We start from the raw sequence: 18,819 nt of genomic DNA on the forward strand, positions 1-18,819 counted from the left end.
AAAGAACAAACTGGAAATTTCATAAGTGTAAAATACAATAACCAAAATTTAAAAATTTACTGGATGAGTTCAATAGAAGAATGGAAATGACAAGGGGAAAGAGTGAGTTAACTCGAAGAGAGACAAGTAGAAATTACCTAATCTGAACAACAGAGAAAAAAATTTTTTAAAAAAGAAGAGAGTAGGGCCGGCTCCGTGGCTTAGCGGTTGAGTGTGCGCGCTCTGATGCTGGCGGCCCGGGTTCGGATCCCGGGGGCGCCCCGAGGCACCACTTCTCCGTCCAACGTGAGGCCGAGTCCCACGTACAGCAACTAGAAGGATGTGAACCTATGACATACAACTATCTACTGGGGCTTTGGGGGGAAAAAACTGAATAAATAAAATCTTTAAAAAAAAAAAAAAAAAAAGAAGAGAGTTTTAGGGATAATACCAAAAGGTCTAACATTCTTGTCATTAGAGTCTCAGAAAGAGGAAAAAGATTGCCCTGATGAAAAAAATGTTGAAGAAAATAATGGCTGAAAACTTCCCAAATTTGGCAAAAGACATAAACCATTTCAAGAAGCTCAGCAAATCCCAAACAGGATAAACTTAAAGAAATTCATGCCAGATACTTCATAATCAAACTGCTGAAAAACCAAAGATAAAGGAAAAAGTCTTGAAAGTAGTCAGAGAAAAATGATACACTTATATAGGGGAACAACAACGCAAATGACTGTGAATTTCTCATCAGAGGCCATGAAGGCCAGAAGGCAACAGCACAAAATCTTAAAATGTTAAAAAAAAGAAAAAAAGAACTGTCAATCCAGAACCCAGAGTTTTATATTCAGCGAAAATATCCTTCAGGAAAAAACAGACATTCTCAGTGAAGGAAAACTAAGAGAATCTGTCACAAGCAGACTTGCTTTAAAAGAAACGCTAAAAAAAGTTCTTCAGGCAGCAGAGAAATGATACCAGAGAAAAACTTGGAACTTCACGAATGAAAAAACAGAAACGGTAAATAGCCGGGTAAATATAATAAACGATTTTCCTCCTCTGAAGTTCTTTAAAATATGTATGACAATTGAAAGCAAAAATTATAACACTGTATAGTGAGGTTTTCAATGTATATATATATAATACATATGACAATTACAGTATAAAGCGGGGTAGGGTAAAGAGTGTGGCGGTAAGATCTGTGCATTCCTCTTGAAGTGGTAAAACATTAATTCTAGGTAGAAATGTGAAAAGTGAAGTATGTAAATTTTAATTCTTAGAGCAAACACCAAAACAAACTTTACAAAGAGATACAGTAAAAAACACTATAGATAAAATAAATACTAAACATTCAAACAATTCAATAGAAGGCAGGAAAGAGGAAGCAATAGAATAAAAAACAGACGGACAAACAGAAAAATAATGAAAAGGTAGACCTAAAGCCAAACATATCAATCATTACATTCAATGTAAATGGTGCAAACACACCAACTAAAAGACAGAAATTGTCAAACTGAATTAAAAAACAAGACCCAACTATATGCTATCTACAAGAAACTCACTTTAAATATAATGGCATAGGTAAGTTAAAAGTAAAAGAATAAAAAAGATATACCATATATATATATATATATATATATATATATATACACAATGGAATACTACTACTCAGCCATAAAAAAGACAAAATCGTACCATTTGCAACAACATGCATGGAACTTAAGGGTTTTATGTCAAGCAAGATAAGCCAGACAGAGCAAGACAAACACTGTATGATTTCACTCATATGTGGAAGATAAACAAACACATGGACAAAGAGAACAGACTAGTGGTTACCAGAGGGGATGTGGGTTGGGGGTGGGCACAAGGGGTAAAAGGGCACATATATATGGTGAATGACAAATAATAATGTACAACTAAAATTTCACAATGTTATAAACTATTATGACTTCAATAAAATAAAAAGTAAAATTAAAAAAAAGATATACCATGGGGCCACCCAGCGGCACAGCAGTTAAGCGCGTGTGCTCCGCTTTGGCGGCCTAGGGTTCCCAGGTTCAGATCCCAGGCACGCACTGATGGGCCGCTTGTTAAGCCATGCTGTGGCGCATCCCATATAAAGTGGAGGCAGATGGGCACAGATGTTAGCCCAGGGCCAGTCTTCCTCAGCAAAAAGAGGAGGATTGGCCTCAGATGTTAGCTCAGGGCTGGTCTTCCTCATACACACAAAAAAGATATACCATGCAAACACAAACCAAAAGAAAGATGGAGTGGTTATATTAACGTCAGATAAAGTAGACTTCACAGCAAGGAAAAGTACGAGGGATAAAGAGGGATATCACATAATGATAAAAGGGTCAATTTACCAAGATGACGTAACGATCCTAAATGTGGCACCTAACAACAGAACTTCAAAATACATGAAACAAAAACTGAGAGTACTAAAAGAAAAAATGGACAAATCCACAGGTAGACTTCAACATTCCTCTCTCAGTAATCAACAGAACAAGTACACAGAAAATCAGCAAAGGATAGAGAAGAATTAAAAAACACCATCAGCTAACCAGATCTAAATGATACATCCCACCCAACAACAGCAGAATACACATTCTTTTCAAGTACACATTCACCAAGACAGACCATATCCTGGGTCATAAAACAAAATTAATTTTTAAAAAACTGAAATCATACAAAGTATGTTCTTTGACATGATGGACTCACATAGAAATCAGTAACAGAAAGCTATCTACAAAATAACCTTCTCTCGATGAAATCTCATAAAAGTAAAGCACACTTCCTCTGAGTCTACTGAACTATTCCCAGAAGGCAATTAGTGAGTTGTGATATATACCTTAATCCATCTTTCTAAATTCATAGGAGTCAGTCAGAAGAGTAGCAAACTTTTATTTCTCAACACAGAAAAGATAAAGCTATCCTAACTTTAGAATATCAAAAAGGCTTTATTCATCAACTTCAAGTTTTAGTTTAGAAATTACTTTAAAAAAAATCATCTAAAAAACTGGAAACAAATGGGGATATTAACTGAGTTATGAATAATTTAAGAATTTTTTTGCAAGATGCCACAAATAGGCACTATTTGCCATCTGTTAAACTTAACATTTATTTTTCCAATACTAAATGTCAAAGACTGTATAATAAGTAATCTTAACTAAGTAGCTGGTTCATATTCATTGTCTTGGTTTTTCCTCAACAGAAAACCTACTCATACAAAGCCAGAGTTCACTATAACAGAGAATAGCCACTAATCTGGAGACAGGCCTGATGCCACTGACAGCTGCAGCTACGGCCAGGTTCAGTTAATGTATTTGTTTATTTTTTGAAGCTGATATGTCATGCGGCTCAACACAGACTAAAGGATGAAATGTCAGATTTTAGAACAGTATCTTTATCCAGTCAAAGAAAAATTTAATTTTAGGAGTGAAATATTCATTATAGGCATACCTCAAAGCAATAAAGCACTTTACTAATATAAAGGATCTGTTATTTATCCTACTTATTAACGATCATGAATAAGCAAGCCTCTATTATCCTTTAGTCTCTCAGGGGGGCTATCAAACCAATGACGTTCAAACTTTTTTATTCATACTAAAATAATTTTGAAAAGTTATGCAACATTTCACACATTTTTAAATTAGTATCTAAAAGTTTTCATCTTAAGTTTAAACAGTTGCAAACAATGTAATTTCCTGCATAATGTAAATTTTTATATTTTTAAATAAAAATTTTACATTATTATTTTAGATGTATCCAAATAAAAATACTATAGAGATTTGATTCCTAGGATGATCTATTTAAAACTTGCATGAACATATTGTTCTTTAACAACAGTAAGAATTTCATATCTTCCCTTTTCTCCTTGAACTTTTATTTCCATTCCTTCCTCTACAGATTGTTATTTGAATGTGATATACTTGTATGCTTGAAAATCTTTCACTGATCATCCTATAATACTTCAAGCTATAATATGTATGTGTATTTAAATTTTTCTTAATTTCCAATGACCTTAATGCCCTAAGTATTAAATTTTTGTGTCCTAGATTGAATTATTACAATAACTACTGGTATATAACTTACCAGAAAGGCAAAGTTCTATTACAAATTTTGATAAATAATAAACATAACAGGTAATACTTACTGAAAATATATCTCTTAATGAGAAGTTTGGAGGAATGCTTTTATGATATCATTAAAGTAATCACCAAATTATCCCTTTTGTTTCGGTACCCTGGAAGTTCGGAAAACTGAGTCACATACTGTAGTTTGATTCAGACGGGTAGAAAAATACTCCTTCAGTCAAGTGGGAGAAGAGGACATGAGACTGAACCTCTGCAGCAAGCATCTTTCTCAGGCAGACCAATTTTAGGAGAGTAGGTATGGAAGATCTGGTGATTTATTTCCTTAAAGTTATCCAAACTAACTGGTCTCTTCCTCCTCCCCATACATACCTCAGTTTGAAATCCACTGATTTAAACTATTTCATCTACTCACAAGGGGAACTGACAAAGTAAGACAAAAGGTATAAATTTTGCTTTTAAACCTACCTACCAATCCAGAGTTTTCTATACTTAGAAAACTGAATGCAGTGTACTATGAAGCCTACAATGCTTTTATTCCTTTAGTAATATCAGAGAACAAGACTAAAGTGTAACCATTAGGAATCTGGCTAGTATTACAACAAATTGTGATCAATACTAATTCTTATGGATGGCTAAATCTCTTGATCAAAGGATCTAATCATATCCATTAAACTCCTTCAATCCATTTGTCTCACAACTAATCTTCATATGCTTTAAAATACTCAATTCATCTTTACCACAGAACTAGTCCTTATTACTGTTTCACTAGAGAGAGCTAGTTTTAAGGAGGGGGGCAGGGGACTTAAAACTCAGCACTTCATTCAAAGATGAGGCACTACTGATTCACTCATGTCTCAAGCAGAAAGCCAATAGAAAAAAATATAATTAATGCTTCAGTGTTAAGACTTAAACATAGCAATTTTTTTTTAACTTGCCTCACTAGGTATCAAACTGTATTATACAAGAACCCTATAAATCTTTTACAGAAAAAAAAAAAACCCTGCAATGTATCATTTTCATTAGGAAAAGCATTTTAGAGTATAGGAATATAGACGTGCAATTTCTACTCTATATTTAACTTTGGAGCTTACTGTTACTTCGTTAATAAAACCACTTCCAACGATGGTGAGAAGTTCTCACAACTTTGAATTTTGTGAACAATTTACAGATAATAAGTGAGTTATTAAGTGATAAATTTGCACTCCTTGAGATATTTTTAAAAGCTAATAAGCATGATGTTTATAAAAAATTTTAAGTGGAACATCTGGGTCAAATGAATGGAAAAAACAGAGGTTGCCCTTGAAAAAAAATTCCCCATATTCCTGGTCTTTAAATTCAAGTGCACTTTGACCAAATGTTAACTGAACTTGGTCTCTGTATTCTGAGTAACTTATCTTATGAGAATCTATTTCCTTCACCACTCCCACTGAATATATATTTGCTAATGATATGATTCCACAAAGTTAAACTAAATTACACAGTCCTGCATCTGTTTTCAGTTTTGTCTAACTTAGTCAACACTATCTCTCATACAGTTCTCTGAATGGCATTTTCCTTTTTTTTAAAATACTTTCCCATTCTCTACCACTTGAGTTAAATTAAACAAAGAAGAAGAAGAAGAAAAAAAAGCACGTCTAATTTTTAGACATCGGATCTGAATATTTAGGGGCCAAATCCTAAAGTAGTGTTTAGGGTTTAGTACTCAACGTTCATGTAAGTCTATTATCACTTTACAAAATACACAACTGCACTGCTCCTAAAGGTCAGATTTTATATTAAGCTATATTTCAGTTTACTAAAGCAAACTCATGACTGACATACAAGCAAATACTCTGAGTATTGTCTTACCTTTTTGCTTTCTTGTTTTTTTCTTTTTCTTTTTTTGTTGAGGATGATTGGCCCTGGGCTAACATCTGTTGCCAATCTTCCTCTTTTTGCTTGAGGAAGATTGTCCCTGAGCTAACATCTGTGCCAATCTTCCTCTACTTTGTATGTGGGACACCACCACAGCATGGCTTGATGAGCAGTGTGTATGTCCACGCTGGGGATCCGAACCCACGAACCCTGGGCTGCCAAAGCAGAACGTGCGAACTTAACCACTGGCCACCAGGCCAGCCACCTTGCTTTCCTTTTAAATTAGGCAGCACTCAGATTAAAAGAGAGAGAGAAAAAGGAAAAAAGAGATCCAATCAGCTCCTTAATGTAGAAGATCAGATAAGATCAAAAGCACTTTACTAATGCATATTTGGTTATCAAGAGTATTCTTAAAACAGGAATAACAGGCTGAGAATTAATAACTGAACTGTCAGCATTCCTTAAAGAAACCATCCCAGTACAAAATGCTGGAAGTACGTTCACTTTGGAGGTGAAAAAGCACCCATCTGTATATATATATATATATATATATATATATGTATTCCAGTTGAATTTCTGGCTCCAAGCAATTAAATTATGCCAGGAAACAATACCAATTCAATTTTCAAAATCATGTGCACTACCATATGCATTCCATATGTCTCCTAACTCCTAAATCTCTTTATCATCGTGACCTCTCTCCCAAGCTCCAAAGCCTATTTCCCAACTGTCCACTGGGTACTTGTAACTAGTACATCAAGTACCACCTCCAATCTTCATTCCTCTCCCACCTAAAGAGAAAACACACACACAAGCTCCTCCAATTAGTTTTCCCCATTTCCATTATCAATCTTACTTACCCAGGCTCAAAACCTCAAAGATGTATCTTTTGTTCTTCTTCTCCTTGAGACTCTGTTCTACCATCTAACTGATGGTCAATCCTATAATTCTTCTTGCACAATTTCACATATATCTCATCCTCGCTTTTCGTTCCCACTGCATCCCTCTAGATAAAAACCCTTATCTTCAAACAAGACCTCACTCCAAATGACTAAAAAAACCTCCCTAGTCTCTCTTCCTCTAGGACTCTTTCCCTGCCAATATTTTGTATAAAGATAACTCCAAAATTATTAGTACCACACTGTCTTAATTATCAAAGAATTCACACTTTAGCAGGAGACACAAGAAACCATTAACAACATAAGGGGATAAGCATTATACTGATGGTGTAAACAAAAAGCTCTAGGAAGGCAAGAGAGTGACAGTTACTACATGTGAGGTTTCAGAGGAGGTTACAGCTGAACTAGAGAGAAGCATTCCAGACGGAGAATAGCCCAATGGGTGGAGGTTCATGTTTTGGAAGAAGGACAAGTAGTTCAGTGGCAGGGGAGAGGTAGAAGAGAAGACTAGAAATGTAGGCTTGAGTCAGACTGCAGTACCTCTAGTGTCATGCTAAGAAGTTTAGACTTGATCCTATTAAAATGTGAAACAAGTAAAGATATAAGAACGCGCTAAGTTTTATTATGTTTGCTACTTTGTTTTTAAGATATAATTTTAAAAACAAAATAACACAAGCACTAATAGAAGCAGACACATCTTCCATAAGTGTGACCAATGGTAACCTTGGTCCATCTACTCTTCAGATTAGTGAACAGACTCTGCAGGAAAATTAGATACGAGGACAGTATTCTGTACCTATTCATTAGGTCAGATTGGATTATTTATGTTATTTAAATCCACTATGTCCTTACTAATATATTTTCTGCATGTGTGAGGAAGATTGGCTCTGAGCTAACATCTGTTGCCAATCCTTCTCTTTTTTTGCTGAGGAAGATTAGCCCTGAGCTAACATCTGTGCCCACCTTCCTCTATTTTGTAGATGGGACGCGGCCACACATGGCTTGAGGAGCAGTGCGTAGGTCTGCACCCCGGATTCGAACCTGTGAACCCTGGGCCGCCAAAGCAGAGCATGAACTTAACCACTACACCACCGGCCCGGCCCCTCCTTACTAATATTTTTGTCTTCATGATCTAACAATTTCTGAGAGAGGCATGTTTAAAATTTCCTACTATATTTATAGATTTGTCTATTTTTTAATATCAGATACTGTATTTTTTTCAGTTCTACGCTGTCCATTTGATTCTTTTTTTGTTCTAAATAGATTCCAATTTTTTGGTGTCATATGGATTAATCTATAATGCTCTGTTAATGATACAGAAAATGCTCCTCAAGAATAAGTTTTTCAGTCCATTTTTGAACCAAATCTAACCTTTTATGCTGTTCAAACCAGTTTGGTAATTATTTTCCCCATGCTATTCCCTTCCTGTTAGCAATCTACTTCAAGCCAAATACACCTCAATATTTAGAGCACATTAGTGCTGCTCAGTCTGACCTCTGCTTTACGTGGAGAATAGTTGCTCACATGATCAAAGGAGTTTATATTCACAAAAACACTGAATTAGTTAGATTTTATGCTATCGGGTTGCATTTCATAACTCTCTGCCCATAGTATAAAAGGAGAGGGAAGAAAGTTTGATAAATCTATAGAATATTTTCTTCCTCTTCCAGAGAGAAAAAAAATTCATAATTACCAGTTTGAAACGACTTAGCCCCAAGTTAGTAGAAAAGACATAAGTATAAAGCCTTACGGCAGCTGTCCTAACTAATCGCAGACTGCATAGACTCACACGAGCAACACATAGGCCTGGCAACTATATTTCCGACCAATTTCCTACACAGTACTCACTCTTATAAGGAAGACAATCTAAAAGTAGGTCATCTGAGGGCCAGCCCCATGGCCTAGCAGTTAAGTGCGTGCGCTCCGCTGCTGGCGGCCCAGGTTTGGAGGCCGGGCGCGCACCGACGCACCACTTCTCCGGCCATGCTGAGGCCACGTCCCACATACAACAACTAGAAGGATGTGCAGCTATGACATACAACTATCTACTAGGGCTTTGGGGAAAAAAAAGAGGAGGATTGGCAATAGATGTTAGCTCAGAGCCAGTCTTCCTCAGCAAAAAGAGGAGGATTAGCACGGATGTTAGCTCAGGGCTGATATTCCTCACAAAAAAAATAAAATAAATAAATAAAAAATAAAAGTAGGTCATCCGAGATAAACACTTATGGCCCAGTCCTCACTGAAAATGACTGACATATAAACAAGACAGGACAAAATAAAGAGGCTAAATAGTAGTTATCACATGCAACCTGTAAGGTGCTTTGTTTCTACTTAGAATTTGAAAGTAAATCAATTCTACCATAGAGTGACCAAAACTGTGTTATTTTAAACAGCAGGTCATGACCCATTAGTGGGTTGTGAGATATATTAGTGGGTTCAGACAAATTTTTTACTTAACGATATCGCAGAGACTAGAAGAAACAATATCAGAATACATTAGAAAGGTAAGTATTTGTTTCAGTGTTATGTACATACATATATGAAATGTACATAAATGACTGAAATGTACATAACTTGTAGGTTATGAGAAAAAAAAAGTTGGAAAAATACTGATCTAGGATCTACCGATAAGAGAAGCTTATTTTCTCAGAATAGGAGCAAAATTAGGAGGAATATTTTTATAAATTTTTGTAAGATTATCTACTCTAAAGATCATCTAAGATTTTAAATAACTATGTACTCATTCATCAGATCTAAAGAATTCATTTACTCAAAAATTCAAAGAAGACTTACTGTTTACCTTCTATATATCAGGCATGGTTCTACGTGCTGGAAATAGGAAAATGAATAAAACTAAGTCCTGCCCTCATGAAGTTTGAATTCCAACGAAGACAAGTAGCCACGGTGCCAGGTGCTGGGCCGAGTGCTTTACACACATTCTCACTTGGGGCTCATAATCCTACGAGGTAGATAGTATTTACTTTCATTTTATAAATGTGGGAGTCGAGGCTTAGAGAAATTATTTAACTTGTCCAAGATCTCTCCCTCTCACACACACACAGCCACTCAATGGCAGAGCTGGGATTCAAACCCAAGGCAGCAGGATTCCAAAGCTCTGCTCTTGGCCACTATACTACAATGCCTTCCAGAATCCTTCTGTCTGCAAGACAATAAAATATAACAGTGTTCTGCCCAAGAAAACTCCTGAAAGTTACATGAAATTGTGACCTCTGATCGTGTAATTTTGATTATAGGTGGTCTGGGGTTACTCGACCTTTTTAAAATTTTATAAGTTAAAAGAGGGAAAATCTTAAAAGTTGACCTAAAACTACAATTCAGTTTCATTAAATCTGCTTTAGAATAAACATAACAAACCATCAGATGATTTTTATGTCTTTAAAACTGTGAGGAAGAAAAAAAAGAAAGAATGATAGACAAAAGGTATACAAATCAGCACCTTATGGTTAAAAAAAATAGAAAGCCTGCTCCATGAAAAAGTTCAGCTTAGGCTCTCACAATAATGAGGCTTTAGCAGAGGAACATGACCATTCACAGGCCTTATAAGGATAGTCATTCCCCAGATGGATCCTACAGGTTTTAAAGACACGTTGAGAGAAGCAAGGCCCATCTACATAGGCAGTTAGACATGCTGAGTCAACCCTGGCAATGATGGTGAAGGCGGTGGGAGCCAGATCACCCCATATCCCATCCTTTTAATACATTGTCTGATCCTTGAGAACAGGAATTGTTTCAGTTTTGCTCCCATTGTATCCCCAACACCTAATACAGTGTATGGGACATGGCAGGTGCTCAGTAAATATTTTCTCAGTGAATAAATGATATCCCATAAGTTATTTCCTCTCTCAAGCACTGCTTTCCTATAAAACAAAACGGTTGGACTTAGATCAATATATTCACTTTCAGCTCTAAAAGTCTATACTTCTTTGAGCTCGAATTTCTAAATACATCACATAAGTCATTGGTAAAATTACTCCAGGACATCCGGGTCTGAATATACGCCTAGTCACAAGGTTTCACAACATCTTACTCACTGCAGTCTCACATAAGATAAACAATGAATTTGCCCTGTTGAAACTACTGAAACTGCTCAATATTGTTGAGGTAGGAAGAGATATAAGCTAGCTATTATAGAAATAAAATAATGTCTGACGATTCAGCTAAAACAGGAGAGAAGGTGATACTCATAAAAACAATAACAATGACAGCAGCAAAACTTAGCTTCTTCAGATGTTTGAAGAACAGAAAAATCTGTTACCTGGTTTAACCAAATAATCTTACTGTGAAGGCAGCACACTTATTTTTAAAAGAGTGTTAACACAGATTTACCTTCCTTAATCAATTGTCAAATAGAAATTACTTTCTAACCTTTTACAACTTTTTCCAAGAAGGAAAAATAAATTATTTTTAACCCATTATTTTAAATAATATCTTAAATAATGAAGCAACTTGACTATATAACAAAACCACTAGTTCATGAAGTCAGGTTTTATTAAATATATTTGCTGAAGATTGAAATGGAATTAAACATTATATGTCCCTTATCTATAAAAAAAATGTAAATGGTTTTCAAATCACCTCTAACTGCTATGGGCAGAAAGTTTGGCTTCTAAATATTTCAAATCTCTATATGGATGCTTGTTATATATAAGGAACATTGGTAGAAACTATAGGGGAATCAGAAAACACTACAAAATATTGAGTCCTCAAACTTATGACCCAAATAGGGTACACACGGCTTGACATAAAAAGTCAAAGAGTAATTCAAAAGTTTAAATGAAGGCATATTAAGAGAAATGTCACAAGACACTTTATGTGACTAACTGCCAATAAAAAGGAAGGAAGACCTAAGGCATTTCACCATGGGCAGATTCTAAGAAGAAAAAAAGTTTATGTTGATATTTCCATGGGTTGACTTGTTCCTTCTGCTTACTCTTAATTGAATAGTCTAAGCCTGTGTATAAAAACAAAACAGTTATTATTCAAAGGATTCAAAAAGTTTAAAAAAGAACAATAGCTATTTTTATAACATTTAAAAGAAAAGATAAACAATTCAAGCTTACTTTAACAATTCTTTTAAAATAGCATTCCATGAGAAATTGGAATCCTTGTATATTGCTTGTGGGAATGTAAATGCGCAGCCACTGTGGTAAACAATTAGGCAGTTCCTCAAAAGCTAAACATAGAATTACCATATGACGCAGCAATTCCACTCCTTTTTGAGTATATATCCAAAAGACGGGAAAACAAGGACTCAAACAGATACTTGTATACCAACATTCATAGAGGCATTATTCACTGTAGCCAAAAGGTAGAAACAACCCAGTGCTCATCAACAGATGAATGGATAAACAAAATGTAGTATATACATACAATATTTCTCAGCAATAAAAAGGAATGAAGTTCTGATACATGCTACAAAATGAATGAACCCTGAAAACATTATGCTAAGTAAAATAAGCCAGATGCAGAAGGACAAATATTGTATGATTCCACTTACATGAAATATCTAGAAAAGGCAAATTCATAGAAATAGAAAGGAGATTAGAAGTTACCAGTGGCTGGAGGGGAGAAGGGAATGGGGAGTTATTCCTTAATGGTAACAGAGTTACTGTTCGGGGTGACGAAAAAGTTTTGCAAATAGGCAATGGTGATAGAGTTGTACAACATTGTGAACATAATTAATGCCACTTAATTCTACATTTAAAAATGGCTAAATGGCAAATTTTATAATTGACTGATATATATATATACACACACACACTACCGCAATTCAAAAAAAAAAAAACACAGCATCCCATATCACTCCACAGATTAAAATACAAAAGGAAAATGTGCCTTTATATAAAATGGAGAGAACTGGTGGTCATCACATTAACTAAGCTGTCTGACTTGGTCACTTACAGCCTGACTTTAGATGCCTTCTGATGTGATATGATCTATATAATGGTCTTGCTAGAAAGTTTGACCTGAATCTTATCATGAAGAAAGCGACAAATCTAGAACATGGGATGTTCTGTGGGATAACTGGTCTGTACTCTTCAAAAGATTCGCCATCAATAAGAAAACAGTGTTGATATGACTGTTCTGGATTGAAGAAACCAAAAAAACACAAAAGCCAAATGCAATGCTTGAACCTTAATTGGATCTGATCTGGAGGAAAAGGAGCCACAAAAGATATTTTTGGGATAATAAATGAAATCTGAGTTATGGACAGCATGTGGGATGATAGTATTGAATTATTGTTGATTTCTCAGTTACAGTAATAGTATATGGTTATATACGAGAACATCCCTGTACTTGGGAAATACATCCTGAGGTACTTACAGGTGAAGTGTCATGAAATGTGCAACCTACTTTTGGATGGTTTGACAAAAGAAAATGTGTGTGTGTGTGACAGAGAGAGAGAGAGGTGGAATATTTGGGGTAAGAAAATGGTGAATTTAAATGAAGGATATATAGGTGTTCATGTGGTTTTCTTTCAATTTTACTGTGGGTTTGAAAATTTCAAAATAAAAAAAAAGATTTAAAAAAATTAGAACTCCTCCAAGTTTCCTGTTTTCCACTCAGAGTATACTTTAAAAAGCTAAATGAACAAGGAGAAAAATACAGCAAATTTGGTGCTTTACATACCTTCCACGTCATACCAATGTGCGCCATTTGTGATCCCATCTTTGAAAGTCTCATCTTCATCTCCGGGACAATGAGGTGTACCAGTTTTCATTATACGGTGGTTTGAGGCATAGGCTTTTGCCAAGTATTTAAATACTTCATCATCTGAGGTTTTGCTATAGACTCCAGTGGCTTTATGTTCTGGAGAATCATCAAAAGGATAGCTTGCTACCACCGAGCCACCATGCAGATTTCCAGAAAGCACAAACCTTTGAAAACACAACCAAATCACGTATCACTAAAAAAAGGTATAGAAAACACCATGTATTTAAAAATTCGACATCTTTCATAAATGAACTCAGATATCTCTCTTGAGACCTAGAAGATAACTCTATCACATGTTACAAGCAGACCAAAACAACAAAAAAAAGAAAATGGAAAGAAAGCATCATCAATTTAACAAATTTCAAACAGTTTTTACAATTCAAGTTAACCTCAAATAACTTGAAAGAATTTTCCCATCATTGAAAAAGTAGCTGAATAAGACGATATAAATTAATGTGTCAGTAGGCGTCTTATTCAGGAAATTCCAAATTCATGTATTATTACATTGAACAATATGAACTTGCCAATATTCAACCATTTTTTGACTTACAAAAATGACAATTTCATATAGTTCTATCTAATACTTGTATTTCATAATGTGTTAATTTCATAGAAAGTGTGGCTTGTATAAATAAATATTTATTGAATACATGAGTTAGGTTAATAACTTTCATGCTTTTTATATTACTGTCCAAAGACAATTTTTAAGATAGGGAGTCTAATTTAAAAAACAGGATGTGTTTTGCCTCTCTCCAATTTCACAATATACTAAATTCACATTTTCAAGAGAAGCCACAGTTGAGAAGATTCAGGGGGGGAAAAAGAACCTGATACAGTGAGCTGCTTTTAGAGAAAAACAATACAGCACATAAAAGACTAGTCTTCCACTGCATCACTGTAAAAGCAGCTCTCTTTCTAGGCCCAAGGTTCCTGATTGGGCCATTAAAAAATAAACTGATATGGAGACAACACTGCTCCTATAAAAGAAACATTTTTATTATTTTATGTTTCTACTTTTAAAGTGAACTCATTAACAATTTGGTCAAATTTATAGATACAGAAATACTGAAGAACGCCTTTTATGGTAAAAGCTAAAGGCAAAAACACGCTTAAGTCCTATTTATACATCTTTCCCTCATGTAACAGTTCAAACCATTACTTTGAGTAGAGATTAAACACTTTTCTCTTTGCCCTATAAACTGGATTTTCTTGCTTTTGCCTTTTTGTGGTTGAAATGAAGTGACTTACAGAAATTCTAATGGGGATTGATATATAACATTTCTTTCTATATGCTTGAAAGAAAATTAAGCCTATGGTATATCTAATTTGAAAGGTTATTTTAAGTATGATCAGTACCATCCCAGAGGACATCAAACAATGAAAATTACTTGTAACACAGAACCTGTTCATCAAAAGACAGAGTTTAGCCAATAAAGATGGTGATTAAATATTAGAATAGACTACGAAAAGAGACTACTTTAAAGCTAATATAATTACAATCAGCACTCTTCCAGACACCAGAGGAGAATGCCATTTGGTGCAGTGGCAACAGCACAGGCTTTGGAGCCAGGCAAATATGGGTAAGAACATTCGGTCTCCCAGACCTGTCGCTCACTAGTGATATGATCAGAGAAGTTACTGCCTCTAAATTCACTGAACTTCGTTTTTTCTCTCATCTGTAATGGAGATTAATGTCACCTGCTTCCTGGGATTGTTATGAGAACTAAATAAGATAATACATGTGAAAGATCTCCAGCACAACGAGTGACTTAATTTTTTAAGAATGAGGATGGATGGACGGACTTTTCACCCTATGTGGTCACCGACTTTCCCTTCCGATTAGAGTTACATGTTTGAAAAGTGTTTGGGTATGATCAGGGTAGTCCACCGCCACAGAACAAACTACTTTCTATGTAATGCCAACTGACACAGATGAGCTTTTAAAATCCTCACAAGCTCCTATCATTGAACTAACTGGCCCAGACCATAACTTATAATCATTAAATACTGGTGATATAAAAGAGTTAACCAAAGAGCAAATTTTTGGTTCTATATATAAAATTTAAAGCTTTTAGTATAGCCTCAAGGTGACTTGCACCAAGGCAAAGCTCATTTTCATTTTTGGTCACAGCAGAACTAAGAATGAAGAGGAAAATCCAGTCACAGAATGTAAACCCCTGCAAGGGTCATGACGGGGCATTTTAGACAACTAATTTAAGCAATACAAACAGTGCATTTGATATGTCATCTCAGAAAAGCCCTGCCATCACAGCTTCGGTCAATAAGATGTATGTTAAAGTCATATTTCTTATGCAAATGTTCAGAGGTCATGACACCGTTATCGTTCTTTAGAAGAAAAAAAAATCTTCCCAGAAATGTGAAATTAAATATCTACAAGGGATCTCAAAAGGAGGAGTAAAGTGAAAGATGGAAGAGAAAAAGAATCTAGAACTGTCTGTCATAATGCCAACAAATTTTCTAGGTCTGCCTTATACACTGAAATCTTGTAGAACAGATGATTTCAAGTCCCACAGAGAAACTTCTTTGTTCATTACTACTTTTATCTTATCTGTTGTTCAGAAATCTTCTTCAAATCAAGATGGGAAGATTAACTATTGCTTCACAAGCCTTATGAAGAAGACACAAAAATGGGGATATGCTGGCAAAGCTCATGCTTGAGAAAGGGAAGAGGTGCATGCTCACTTCAGACATTATTCCATCTGGAGTAAGGGTCCTCTTCCTTTATTCCTCTCCTCTCTTTTGGTGAAAATCCTACCCATCTCTCAAGACTTAGTTCAAGTTCTACCTCTTCCACAGAGATGATCCATCTTATTGCAGCCCACACACATTCTGCCAGTAGGAACAACTCCTGTAAAGTTTATGTACTGAGTACATAAATACACCTCATATATAATATTCTCTTGTTATACACCAGTTTCTTGAGGTCCTCATGCTTTTTAATTTTTTAAATTCCACATGGTGTTAATAACACTTAAGGCATGTATTAAGTGTAACAAATAGCCATTCAGCCCTGGCCCACTAATAAAGTGCACAAACGGCATCAGAAACACTTGAGAGACGAAAACGAAGCAGCTCACAGATGAAGGTTCCAGATCTGTGCACGTTCTCCAGCCATAACCATAAGTTCCTTAGCTGAGTCAGAGGTTAAGACTGGAAGAGAACCGGTTTCTGTCCAATAAAGAAGGGGAGGACCCTGGGAGTGCCATTTATCATTTCTGGGCTACAGTCTCCCTCCATGGCTGTTAAGAGCACTAAGAATCAGATTGCCTGAGTCTAAGTACCAGTGAAACTTGGTACTATGTAAATGATTTAACCAATCTGACCCTCCATTTCCCCATATGCAAAACAAGGATATTAACGGTGTCTATCTCATCAGGTTGTGGCCACATCGAGTAAGATAATGCAGTCCACGGAAAGAGCTAGGTACAGTGCCTAGAGTAAGAAGATAATAGCAATATCGACAGCTGATCCACAAAAGGAGTGAGCTAACCTAGATTATCCTTAAGGTCTCTTCTATCGCTCTATCCTATGGTCCTGTATGAATAGGAACTTGAATGCCAGAAAGGAGTCTCCTCTCCAGGCAAACAGCTCTCTTTGCATCCGTTGAACAAATCACAGCCTCTAGGCAGCGCTTCCCCGACAATTAGCGGGACCGGAGGCTGAACGGCCTGGGCCCTGTCCCCGTTACGGGGTGTCACCTCTACTCGCACTACCCTCGCCCCTTGCAGGTAGGCCTGCAAGCACTGTCTGAGCGCCTACCGAGTGCCAGGCCCAGCCTCTGCCCCCGGGGGCTCACGTGGATTGGGAGGCGAGGGAGGGCGACACTCACTTGTTCCTGCGGATCCAGTCGATGAGGGCGCGCACCTCGGGCACGTCGTCCAGAGCCGGGGGCTCGCCAGAGCTGAACTGGTCCGGGAAGCTGCGGTTGAGGTCGCGGCCGCGGCTGTTGTCGCGGCCGCTGGCCCCGGGAGGGCCACTGTCGCCGAGGCCGCAGTCGCCCTCGCGGGCGCGCTCGAAGCCATCGGGGTTGAGGCTGGGCAGCACGTACACGTCGGTGGTGTTGAGCAGGCGGACGAGGCGCGGGTCCCCGCGGCGGTAGCCGGCCGCCAGCTCGCGGGCCAGGTAGACGAGCACCTGGCGCGACACGGTCTCGTCGCCGTGCATGTTGCCCACCAGCTTCACCTGCGGCCGGCCGGGCAGCAGCGGCCCCGCCGCGTCGGGCCCCGCGTCGCCGTCAGGGGGCGGCGGCCCCAGGCCGGCCGTGAGGCGCAGCACCCACAGCGGCCGGCCCTCCACCGAGCGGCCGATGCTGAAGAGGCGGGCCAGGCCCGGGGGGCCCGCGGCCGCCGCCTCCCGCAGCGCCGAGCCCAGCTCCTCTTCGTGGTAGTAGCGGTCGAAGTGGCCCTGCTCCGCCTCGGTGCCCGAGCTCGTCGTCGTCGTCGTCGCCTCCGCCTTCTTGATGTGCGCCGCCCGGGCCGGGCTCTGCAGCAGCAGCAGCAGCAGGCACAGCAGCAGCGGGAGGCGCCCGGGCCGCCGCGGCGGCCGCGCGTCCCAGCCGCTCGCCATCTTCCAGCAGCGCCGCTAACCCCGGCTCCGCTCCCGCGGCTCCGCGCTCCGGGCGGCGGGGGTCCGCCGGATCCCCTCCGCTCCTAGCAACCCCATCCCGCCCTCCAGCCGCAGCCAATCACGGGCGGGCCTGCTGCGGCGTCACGCCGGGGGCGGGGCCGTCCTTAAAGCAGCCGCTTCCCTCCAGCCGTGCCTTCCTCCGGTCCCGGACGAGTTTGGTCACTCTCTCGCTTCGCTTGGGTTCGTCTGCCTCTCTTTCTCTCCTCCCCGTTTCCTCTTCTGAGTTTGCTCCGCTTCTCCTCTACTCGCTCAGTGTCTTCTTTATGGTTTACTCCTTAAATGCTCACCCTTTTTTCTCTGAGTCCTCTTACTAGCTCCCTTCCCATCTTTGTTGTAGCTTTCCCAGCCGTGCTTTAACGCTTGGAACCGAGAATCAAAAGGTTCGCAAGAATCAAAAGGTTCGAAAGAATCAAAGGACTCGATACAAATCAAAAGGTTCGAAAGGGTCAAAGAACTCGAAACAGATCAAAAAGTTTGAAAGAATCGACCTTGGAAAGAGCCAAAGGACGCCCTACCCCTTTCCACTGGAGTCGTCCTGCCTCGGCTCAAGCCCAGCGCCCTGCAAGCGGTTGAAGAGAATGAGAGCCTCAGAGTGGCAGAAGGCTCACTACCTC

General features: G+C 38.3%; 1 protein-coding gene across 1 annotated transcript in view; it reads right to left on the reverse strand.

Moving 5' to 3' along the window:
• Nucleotides 1-18,162, reverse strand: part of CPD (carboxypeptidase D) — a 71,116-nt gene extending 52,954 nt beyond the window's left edge. Inside the window, exons 1-2 of the mRNA XM_014789726.2 lie at nucleotides 17,409-18,162; nucleotides 13,475-13,722 (exon numbers count right to left, since the gene is read on the reverse strand). Of these exons, the coding sequence (XP_014645212.2) occupies nucleotides 13,475-13,722; nucleotides 17,409-18,145 (985 nt within the window). The 5' untranslated portion in view covers nucleotides 18,146-18,162. The remainder of the gene's footprint in view (nucleotides 1-13,474; nucleotides 13,723-17,408) is intronic.
• Nucleotides 18,163-18,819: the final 657 nt, after the last annotated feature.

Source organism: Ceratotherium simum, chromosome 16 (genome assembly GCF_057802395.1).
Source record: "Ceratotherium simum simum isolate JZ-2026a chromosome 16, ASM5780239v1, whole genome shotgun sequence".
Lineage (NCBI taxonomy): Eukaryota > Metazoa > Chordata > Mammalia > Perissodactyla > Rhinocerotidae > Ceratotherium > Ceratotherium simum.